The 11,839-nt window shown below is 38.2% G+C and overlaps 1 protein-coding gene across 1 annotated transcript; it reads left to right on the top strand.

Moving 5' to 3' along the window:
- Positions 1-3,207: 3,207 nt before the first annotated feature.
- On the top strand, positions 3,208-11,582 carry hacd2 (3-hydroxyacyl-CoA dehydratase 2). Its single transcript, XM_010879724.5, has 7 exons — positions 3,208-3,407; positions 4,413-4,530; positions 5,514-5,532; positions 6,697-6,785; positions 7,342-7,463; positions 10,323-10,501; positions 10,714-11,582. Exons 1-7 carry the CDS (start codon positions 3,283-3,285, stop codon positions 10,791-10,793), a joined length of 732 nt encoding a protein of 243 aa, XP_010878026.1. The 5' UTR covers positions 3,208-3,282; the 3' UTR covers positions 10,794-11,582.
- Positions 11,583-11,839: the final 257 nt, after the last annotated feature.

Here is an 11,839-nt window from a genome sequence, read left to right as displayed (position 1 = left end):
CTGATATGTCAGCCGCTCGGATCGCAAGTCCCTCCAGAGGGTGGTGAGGTCTGTGGAGTGCGTCATCGGCTGCCATCTCCCCTCCATGCAAGGCATCTACCATACACGGAAAGCACGGAACATCAAAGTCTACAGCCACTAAGGCTATGGTCTGTTCACACCGCTACTGCGGTCTTGTTGAAGCATGCACTTCCAGACTCCCCTCAGGCCATAAGGCTCCAAAACCAGCAACAATGATCTATGATCATACTAATAACACATGAACATTCCAAATGCTCTGATGTCTTTCTATGTACGTTTAATGTACATTCGAATATTCTTTTGTATGTAACATTCATAGGCATATCACACTCATATTGTATTTATAATATTCAATACTTCTACCCATATCGTTGATATTTCCCATTCTACTCTACATGTTTAGGTATATTATTGCTATAATTTTGCTTTATATTTTTCTTGGTTCTTACTACTTAGATGTGTGCCACATCAGAATGACGCTGTGTTATTCGGAGCATTTGATAAATAAACTCTGAACTTGATATTACACCCACATGCACACATTATATAAATGTTTAATGAGTGGAAGACTCTAGATGCGACTTTAGTTTTTTTTCAGTTAATACTCATGCATTATCTCGATCAGCAATTTTCTGCCACGCTAACTCACGTTTTTTTGCTGCTGATACTGTATTGCTTTTTTCTTGAATATATACTCATATTCTGCATGTGCATTCATTAATATATCTAACTCCACTGGGAAGAACCTTTTCTCTTGTTGCCGTGATTAATCATGTTATCTGCGTTCCATTGATGAGGCCTTTTTATCTCGTGCACGTGCTTTACTCAGGGTTAACATAACTCATAGTTGACTGATCTAATTGTTACCACCTGTTCTGAAATCGTCAACTCTGAGTTTGACCGCTCAGTCAGTCAACCCAGAGTTGTGGTTTCAACTCAAGAGTATGTTAACCCTGCTTTCTGAAATACCCCCATCAAGTGTTGAAACTGAGAAATGTTATTGCTTTTGGAAAAGTACATGCCCGTTTTGAATTTGTGGCACTATTTGCCCCATGCAGTCTTTCAGAGTGGTGAACAGATCCTCACTTCTGACCGGTTGCCAATCAACCTATTTAGTTGTATGATATTCCACCAGGTTTAGTTTTTTAGCATTACACAACGCTTCCAGTATTTTGTTCCCTCTGGCCCAGCATTTTTTAAACATGTTGCTGGCATCAAATTCAAAGTGAGCATGTAACATTTCTCAGTTTTAACATTTGATATGTTGTTTTGGTACTATTTTCTATTGAATATGGGTTTTAAATGATTTGCAGTAAATAAAAAAAAGAATTGGAAATTATTTTCTAACCACACCTTTGGCCAACATAGGTTATTGATAAACAAATTCATGGTAGCAACATAAAGAATAGATACAACATTGTTTAAAATAAGGTGCATGGAACAGTTATCAGTCAGAGGAAATGTAGGGAACAGGTGAGTCAACTGGACTAATGTAATCAAAGAAAATAATTTCTCATAGCTCATTAACAAACCCTTTCCATTTAAAAGTTACTCCACCAGTAAAATATGTAGAAAAATCAATGTTGAATGTGATATTTGTTTCAGTATAAGATGTCTGTATTGTTTCAAATAAATATCTGTTAATATATCAGTGACTAAGCTAACGGCACTTGTTCATGGAAAGCAGACAATTTCATTGGGATCTTATCAATATTATAGTTAAAAATCATGACAAAATTTAGTCCACCAAAAAGTTAAACTGATTTAGTTCACCAAGCGCTTTTCATATGAACCACATTGTCTGGCTCTGGTTAGATAACCTTGTATGGAGATTAGAATCTTTTCGGATATTGCAATAATCCCCAAGCATTGATAGGTTATCTTTACCATAATTTGCACTAGATAGGATGATGTCACTGAGCCCCTATACATGAGAATGGAACAATTTGGCAGCCATCTTACTTGTGACCTGTTCTTAACCAGCTACAATCGAAATGCATGGTAAACGTGGCATTTTAAATTTTATAATAGTGATATTTCCTTAATATTATATAGATAACCACTGTAATGAATTGCACAATGCACACAATGACTTTACATTTCAAAATATTAACGAATACATCAATTTTAAATAGTTTTCAAATGTTTATTAATGAAAGTGTACAAAATGGGTATATAGTAACTAAAGTAGGAAGACAGAATAGTACTTTAAATACAGTGCAAATGTATATTTCTTTATTTCCTATGATAACAGTTAACTGTGATTTTACATTCTTATATTCATATGTATGGTATACTAGAATACTAGAATTTAATATAATTGTACAAATGACTATTTTAGTTACAGTATGCTAGTGGGATATAGCTAAATTTGGTACGATGCTGTAACATAATAATTGGAGGGCAGAATAGGAGTAGCTAGGCAAAAAATGTTGTGGACAAAGTGGGACAAAAGCAACACGACATCGCCATCTGCTTATTATAAACAGTCTTGTTCATTGGTTAAAAATGCTATATAAAATTATCATATTGCCTTTCTAGAATATTACTTACACATATAAAGTGATTTTAAACTCACTCGTATCGTTTACCTTTTTGTGGAGCAAGATACTTCTGCAAAAAACATTTCTAAGACTAGTCTTAAGAGGCTTGCAGGGTTGCCAGACACAAGCATATTGCCCAATTACAGTATACTGCCCAATCACACCGGGCTCCACAAAAAATGTCTAAATTCTGTTGTTTTCTATACAACCTGTAATGTGCATTTTCAAACCTGCATAATGTCATAAAAAATAGCCCAATTGTCCAGGAAACTTTCCGATCTGTCAACCCTGGTGTCCTGACATCCCAATTAGTTCCAGGGAAGATGGCGGACCTATTTTTTTTAATGTTAGATACGTTCTATATCGGTCTATATCTATGATTATCTATGATAAATTGGCAATGGACCGCGAAGTGCAATATGGGTAATTCTGGGTAAATTAATGTATTTATAACCTCATTGCAACGAATGTGCTCCACCAATTACGTTCTTTTAATACATTTTCTGAGATGTATAACTACCGACCTCGTCTGACACGTTTCAAAAACTCTCGCAGGATTGTGTCGTCATTTTAACGTTTGCTGCATCCATTCTAGCGATGACCGACCAAATCACGTACCCTAAAGTATCGCGCAGGCCCAGTTTACGCCTCTCATTTCCTGATTTAGTGTGCGGATTGCATTTTTTCAGCATCAGGCATCGCCAAGTGGGTTTCAGTCATGTCAGCACCTGCCATGGGGACTACGAAAACGGCTCACAGTGATTTGGCCCCCAAGAAAAAGAAGGGACCGGGTGCTCTAGCTACAGCATATCTGGTTATATATAACGTGGTAATGACAGCGGGGTATGTACACAATACACTTCGGTTGTAGGCTACTTGAGTGGGATGCAAGCGTGCATGATCTTACAAAATGAATGGTTTTAGAAGGCACGCGTATGCTACGGGAATCATAGTCTTTAGTGCTATTTTGTGCAATATTTATTATGTTAGGTTATGATGATTGACTAATCATAAAATCAATCCCATATGAATTACTTTTCCTCTTGGCAAAACGTTAATAACGTTTTACTGTGCTGCCTTCGGCTATGTTGTAGCAAATCAAATCACCCATACACTGAACTATTGTATTGTGACTTTAGTACCCGCCTCCATCGGGAATGTATTAGTTGTCTCTGTCTTTAGTTACATTTTCCCCAACTTGGCGCCTCCAACACCATATTTATTGGACAGAGCTGTAACTAATCGCTTGGGTTAGTTACAATTTGCGTCCACATTGTCGATATGAACATTAATAGCGATTGTTCTTGAGGCCTTCTGTATGTAGCCTCATTGGAATCCAACCATTTGTTAATTACAAGTTTTGAATTTACTATAAATGCGTTTGTTTCTTGTTCTGACAAAAACTATTGGATCAGCATCTTTGATTTCACACAGTTTACAACAATATTGTTGCAAAAGAAATTGCATAAGTGCTGTTAGATTTCTCATTAAAACTAGTTTGGTGACATTACAGGACAGCTCCCCCTCATCTTCCTGTCTGGTGAGGTGAAAATTCATGCTCTTGTCTAGTGACAACCAACCACAGCAGGATATGGAGGCTAGGTAGCCTCTCCAGTTTCTCATACAGTGCAGATGCCTATTCTGTCTGCATTAATGTCTACTTTCTGTGTGGTTGGACTGTTTCAATTAACTCTCTTTGACTACTCTGTCCTCTAAGAGTAAATAGAGGCTATTTATTTGATTGCAGAAATGTATTTTCACTCAAACTCTTAAAAAGAAAAATAGTGACATTTGTTATAGGACTTCCCTGTTTAAATGAATAAGAATATGATGTGTGTGTTCTTTCAGGTGGCTGGTCATTGCCGTGGGTTTGGTGCGGGCCTACTTGGCCAGAGGCAGTTACCACGGCCTTTACTACTCTATAGAGAAACCCCTAAAGTTCTTTCAGACTGGAGCTCTCCTGGAGGTGAGTGGACATAGTCTCTGTTGCAGGGCTTTAAGGTCCTGTGTCATGTTGTTTGTTTCAGCATGCTGACAGTCTCCACTGGGTCCCCACTTTCTTGTGGAAGTCAGGTGTCTGCAACATTATTGGCTGTTGTTGGCCACTTCAGTGCCCATGTACCAGAAAATACTTCCTAGTTGAGCGAGCTATGTGATGAGAAGAATAACCTAGCGAGATGTGCTCCTTAGGACCTGTGTCTCAATTTTTAAATGTTTTACATTTTAGTCATTTAGCATGTGCTCTTATCCAGAGCAGCTTACAGTAGTGAGTACAACCTTTTTTGGCAACATAAAATTGATGATTTTGTGTGAAATAAAATAGGCTAATTAGGGATCGGAACATTTGGAAAAAATATTCGCGTCCAAGTCAATTACTGTATACATTTTCAAAAGTATCTTTTTACCGACCTGTTAATAGACTGTCCATGATCTTTCACACAGCACTGTTGTATATTTTTAAATAGAACCTCCTCCACCATGCCTGGTCTTCCTCTGCTCCCACGTGTGCAGCTCAGAAACATCACAGAGGCCTAGTTGGTGTTGCAGTGTGGCTGGAGAGGATCACACTAACACATACCAGCTCCCTCTATTCATTAAAACACCTTTAAATACCTGGCTTTTTGTGTGACTGTGATGACTTACTAGAGAACAGGCTTTTATATTTTCTAATGGAGAGACCAACGGACCTTTTCTAATAGGAAGGCAAGTTTGTATGATGGAATCTGTAGGTGGAATATATTCCTTAAGTGCAACAAGACAACCAATGTGCAGCACCCAGCACCTCTCTGAGTTAGCTAACAGAAGTCACATTACTGTTGGACTTTGCGTGCTATTGATGATAAAAAATAACATGATCCAGTTGAAACCCTGCTCTGTACTGAAACATTGCTCTGAGTAGATATTAATTTCATAATTTCCACTGACCAAAATATTTTTCTTTTTCTTCAGATTTTGCACTGTGCTGTGGGTAAGTTGAAATTCGGTCCCTATGCTAATGGTCAAAGTAATATACTGTGGTCTCTTCTATTTATGTTGATATACAGTAGGCTCTATCCTACTGGAGCCATTCCCTCATATATGGCTTGGAAGATGGCTGCTAAGTCCAGCCTTTCTGTGCTAATGTGATAACATGCATGGCCCTGTTGCGTTGTGGTCGTGGCACTCCAGGTACACAGTCCACTACCCATTATCTGGGAATTAAAGGTAAACCTGACCTTTACTATTACAGAAGCCTCCTTTTCTTTCCAGTCCTGTGCTGCCCTCTGTTGGACCAACCTAGAAACACCACACATAGCCTGCTTGCTCATATAGCCCACATCTTGGAGTTATACAGGAAATGTTGACACATCAGTGTGTGTGCTTTGTTTTATCCAACAAGTAGCGTATTTTTGTTAGCTGCCTTTTCATTAATAGTTAAACAATGTACTTGTGATCAAGTAAAAAAATAGCATCTCTATGATTTTTTGGCATCATGTTCAGTATCACTGTTGGGGAAGTGGTAACACTTGAATCATACAATATTGCCCTACAGAAGCGAAATGCAGTAAATATGATTTTGCTCGAATTGTTTTGTTGTAACGGTCAGTTGGCCAATAGTATACTAACAGTGTGCAGGCACACAAGCGCACAAACTCACTCACTCACTCACTCACTCACTTTACACTGATGAAATACATTGCCTCTGCTAGTGTTTGTCTATCCTCCCCAAGCCTTAACCTATATGTACATAAACCTAAATGGCCACATACCCCTGAACATTGACTTGGTACTCTCTGTAGTCAGTGTTCAGTAATAATTCCTTGTTATTCATTATTGTCATTTGTGTCACTGATCTTAGTGTATTATTTTCTTTATATTACAATGTTCTATCTTTTACATTTTTATTTACTTTTATTTGCCGTCTTCAGTTTTAGAAAAGGGCCCTTACATAAGCAATTCACTGTTGGTCAACTCCTGATATAAAAAAAATATTTGATGAATAGAAATTAATTGGGTTTTTCATTTACTGACACCCAACAAGATAGTATCAACAATTGCTACCTGTCTAGATAGAAAAATACTTTGGGATTGTTCCTTCCTCTGTGGTTCTTCCTATGGTTCTAACCTGACGCTCTGTGTTTTCCTGCTCCAGGGATTGTTCCTTCCTCTGTGGTTCTAACAGGATTCCAAGTGTTCTCCCGGGTGTTCCTCACCTGGGCCGTGACGCACAGCGTCCGAGAGGTACTACTTTTCTCGATCCTACAATCCATTGTATGACCTCACCCTATTTTCTCCCTAAAAAAAAATATATGTATCTATTTGAAAATATAAAAAAGTGATACTATGAGCAATATTCACATTTTATCATGTGGGAATGGTTTCAGGGGAGCAATACCCCTAGATGTTGTCTTCATCGAAAAGAGCCTTGATGAGGCACTAAGGTCTGTGAGCCTGACATGGTGAACATGCTTGAAACCTACCTTGTGAAAATGAATAACACTAACATCTATGTACGGCCTGAAATGCTCAACTGTGTGTTTGTGAGTTTTTGTAACTATGTTTACTTACCCAGGCTGAGCTTCATTTTTTTAGCTTATGTTGACATTTCTCTCCCCATCTCTTTGCCTGACATGTGCTGTGAGACGCAGCGTTATGGAATAGCGGGTGCTACCAAATGCACGGTTCTGACATAACACCTCCGTCTCTCAGATGAATGTGTGTACTCCGAACTGTTGCATGTCAGCTTTCCATTATCTTCTCAGTCTCACGCCTGTCTGCTTGTCTGTACTGACTCCAGGTGCAGAGTGAAGACAGTGTCCTGCTCTTCGTGTCGGCATGGACCCTCACAGAGATCATCCGCTATTCGTTCTACACTTTCAGCCTGCTCAACCACCTGCCCTACCTTATCAAATGGGCACGGTAAGAATGGCACCCCCTGTTGGAAAGTTTGAGGCACTCACCGTTTTGATTAGAGTGCTATTAAATGGGTTTTGTGTGTTGATTCTTTTGGCTGTACACATCCCTTTGCGGTATTTATTTACGGTCAGTGTGTCAGACATACCACTATGGGGATTGGTCTGAACAGTGGGCGGACACCTCTAGCATTCACACATGGTGGGGGTGTTAGGGGGGTGTTACCGGAGCACCTTTTTTCATGTTCCTGATTGGTTAAAAGAAATTGTGCCTGAAATCTGGACATTGATCTAAAATTGATGATATGTAGCATACTATCCCTGAAAGCAGATTGGCTAAAATCTGTAATATATATGACTTTATACCATGGGTATGATGAAAAAAGTGCTTTTTTTCCCTTCTAAAAGCATTGATAGCAGGTTAAGAAATAGCAATACGGCATCTTGGTTTCTTTTGGTATATTGCCAACATACTATTGCTAAGAGCTGTGTCCAGGCACTTTTTGTGTTGTGCCTAAAATAAGCCCTTGGCCATACACCACACTGCCTTGTTGCTTAAATATAATTTAAACGTCAACATAAATTATTTACTGAACCTAATTTAAGTTTGGAATTTATGTTGTGAAAATGATTTATTTCACAACATAAATGTGTTTAGGTTGTGTGATTAAAAAAATAAGTGCAGAAAATATCTAATAACACAAACTGAAATCATTCTTTTTTTCAGATTTGTATTTCCTTACAGTGGACAAACTGATGTAATTTGGAATTATCGCACTGAAATATTTACAGTGGATATAAAGTTTACTTAAATGCCAGGTTTTTTTAATTTAAAAGAATGAGACAAAGAAATTATGTCAGAACTTTTTCTGACCTATAATGTGAACAATTCAATTGAAAAACAAACTGAAATCTTTGAAGGGGAATAATGAAAAATAAAAACCTTACAATAACCTGGTTGCATAAGTGTGCACATGCTCTTATAACTGGGGATATGGCTGTGTTCAGAATTAATCAATCACATTCAAACTGTTAAATGTTAAATAGAAGTCATTACACACCTGCCATAATTTAAAGTGACTGATTAAAGTTCAGCCGTTCTAGTAGGATTTTACTGACATTTTCTTAGTTGCATCTCAGCAAAATCCATGGTCCGTAGAGAGCTTCTAAAGCATCAGAGGGATCTCATTGTTGAAAGATATCAGTCAGGAGAAGGGTACAAAATAATTTCCAAAGCATTAACTATACCATGGAACATAGTGAAGACAGTCATCATCAAGTGGAGAAAATATGGAACAACAGAGACATTACCAAGAACTGGACGTCCCTCCAAAATGTATGAAAAGACAAGGAGAAAACTGGTCAGGGAGGCTTCCAAGAGGCCTACAGCAACATTAACAGAACTGCAGGAATTTCTGGTAAGTATTGGCTGTGTGCTACATGTGACAACAATCTACTGTATTCTTCATATGAATGGGCTATGGGGTAGGGTGGCAAGACGGAAACCTTTTCTTACGAAGAAAAACATCCTAGCCTGGTTGAAGTTTGCAAAAACAAACATCAAGTCCCCCAAAAGCACATGGGAAAATGTTATGGTCTGATGAAACTAAGGTTGAACTTTTTGGCCATAATTCCAAAAGGTATGTTTGGCGCAAAAACAACACTGCACATCACCCAGCGAACACCATACCCACAGTGAAGCATGTTGGTGGCAGCCTCATGCTTTGTGGCTGTTTTTCTTCAGAACCGGGGCCTTAGTCAGGGTGGAGGGAATTATGAACAGTTCCAAATACCAGGCAGTTTTGGCACAAAACCTTCAAGCATCCGTTAGAAAGCTGAAGAGGAAGTTCACCTTTCAGCATGACAATGACCCAAAGCACACATCCAAATCCACAAAAGCATGGCTGCACCAGAAGAAAATTTACGTTTTGGAATGGCCCAGCCAGAGCCCAGACTTGAATCCATTTGAACATCTGTGGGGTGATCTGAAGAGGGCTGTGCACAGGAGAATCTGACAGATTTGGAGCACTTTTGCAAAGAAGAGTGGGCAAATATTGCCACGTCAAGATGTGCCATGCTAATAGACGAGTGCTGTAATAAAATCAAAAGGTGCTTCCACAAATTATTAGTTTAAGGGTGTGCACACTTATGCAAACAGGTTATTGTGAGTTTTTTATTTTTCCCCCTCAAAGATTTCAGTTGAATTGTTCACATTATAGGTCACATTAAATGTGGGAAAAGTTCTGACATGATTTATCTTTGACTGATTCTTTTACATTCTTTTTTAGAACCTGCCATTTTAACAGGGTTGTGTAGACTTTTTATATCCACTGTAAAATGCTTTAATAGAAATAGCATTTTCAACACAATCAAAAATAACAGAACCTGAGCATGCCAACTAGTTGATGCAATCTTTCTATTCATTTATGATATTAGATTCAGTTTCTTTTGGCAAGTGTTTATAAATTTTTTTTTTTTTGTAATTCACAACCATAGCAACAAAGTCTTGAATAGCTCCTGAATATCTACTTTAATAATGTTATGATTGGCTGTATAATATGAGAAACACTATTGCATTTCAATAAAACACATCTAGAAACTTTTGTGTTACAAATATGATGTAAAAAACCATTTGGCTTTGACGTGGACTTGTCTGTGGAGACTAGATTTCCAGCAGAACATGAATTCCCAGTTCTAATCAGAATGTGGAGTTACATAAACACACAGCACATGATTTAGTGCAACGCCACTGCCACCATTAAAGGAAATTCAGCAGACTGAATAAGCTAGCGATAACGCAGCCTCTTGCAATAAAAACACTGCCCACGCCTGCACTACAATTTCTTACTCCCCATTGTCTCTCCAGGTACACATTCTTCCTAGTACTGTATCCAATGGGGGTGACTGGCGAGCTGTTGACTGTCTATGCTGCGCTGCCCTACGTGCAGAAGACTGGCCTCTATTCTATCACTTTGCCCAACAAGTACAACTTCTCCTTTGACTACCACACCTTCCTAATCCTCATTATGTTATCCTACATTCCACGTAAGTTTCTTTTTCACTCAACTCTTATTTGTCTCTCCAGTTCATCTGCTTTGTACTGTGAGTGGTAGTCCTTCACCCTGCACTTAGTGCTCATCTGTCTGAAGTAGCTGATGGGTGTATTAGGTGTGGTTATGCTTTTATAGTGTAGAGTGTTGCCTCTGTTTTTTTGTTTGTTGTTGATGATCTGAGTTGTCTTCTCGGTATTCCCCCAGTGTTTCCCCAACTTTACTTCCACATGATGCGTCAGAGGAAGAAAGTCTTGGGCCACGCGGAGGAGTACAAAACAGAGTAAACTTGAAACCGATGGTAGACTGATCACATCATGTCACGGGAAGTGGAAAAAGATGAGATACCCCTTTAAAAAACAAAAGAAGATTCACCTCACCTGACCTGTTAAATATTTCTGCTTATTGAAATACCAAGAAACCTACATCTTTTTCAGATCAAGAAAATAACATGGAGAATCGGGATTGTTGATTTAACAATGGTTATTGGTATTGGTCTCTTGCCTGGTTCTTGCCTGGTTTTTTAAATGCTGAAATGTCATTTACAATATGCAGACTGCTTTTTGGTTTTCTTTATAGGTATTTGCAGTTACCATACCATAAAAAGCTAATTACTAAAACAATTGTTTAGTGAACCTGAGGATTCAGTTCAACTGCACTGCACCTGTTTTAGAGGCATCCAGATTGCTGTCCTGTTGGTTGTGACTTGTGGTCATAATTGCATTGGATGCACTAATTCAATCAACCCCCTGTTCTCTCATGGTTCAGTAGGAGACAAACACTAGATCCCAACCGCTTCTTTAATAATGTGTTGCATCCTATATTATAGCCTATTCTTTACAGTGCTCTACTTTTGACAAGAGCCCAATAGGGAATAATGCCATTTGGGATGCAGCCATGTTGTCGCTTAAATTAAAAGTTGTTGTCATTTAAAATAAATAATTGAACTCTAAATAGAGAACAATGCCTAGTAAATTATTCAAGTAATTTATTTAATCAATTAGTAGTTTTTTTTACTTGCAGAACATCTGATTAAATCCCCTGTTTGGTGTAATAAAGCTTTTTTTTCCCCCTTTTATTTGGTCCTTACATACAGTAGTTTTCTTTCAAATACTGAAGTACTATTAGTTATTGAGTGCTTACTGGCATAATATATAATGCATCAGCAAGCAGCTGTTTGTTGACAATGTTTAAATATTTGGACCATTGGTTTTCTTTAATACTAGATTGTGGGTGGTTATTGATTTGTAACAGTTTGCCATAAGGGTAGGCTTTCATGACCTAGAGTGGCTAGTATGTCAATAGATGAAGAGGTTGTACAGTTATGTAGTGT

The sequence above is a fragment of the Esox lucius genome, chromosome 16, assembly GCF_011004845.1.
Source record: "Esox lucius isolate fEsoLuc1 chromosome 16, fEsoLuc1.pri, whole genome shotgun sequence".
In the NCBI taxonomy this organism is placed as follows: domain Eukaryota; kingdom Metazoa; phylum Chordata; class Actinopteri; order Esociformes; family Esocidae; genus Esox; species Esox lucius.
Note: the sequence above shows the minus strand (reverse complement) of the source record. Positions and strands in the feature narration are given on the sequence as shown.

What these genes read in the sequence shown, in the direction of transcription:
- hacd2 (XM_010879724.5), top strand. Translation starts at nt 3,283, where the DNA reads ATGTCAGCACCTGCCATGGGGACTACGAAAACGGCTCACAGTGATTTG. An exon ending in AACGTGGTAATGACAGCGGG is followed by an intron (nt 3,408 to 4,412) that starts GTATGTACACAA and finishes GTGTTCTTTCAG; the next exon opens with GTGGCTGGTCATTGCCGTGG. An exon ending in TACCTTATCAAATGGGCACG is followed by an intron (nt 7,464 to 10,322) that starts GTAAGAATGGCA and finishes TTGTCTCTCCAG; the next exon opens with GTACACATTCTTCCTAGTAC.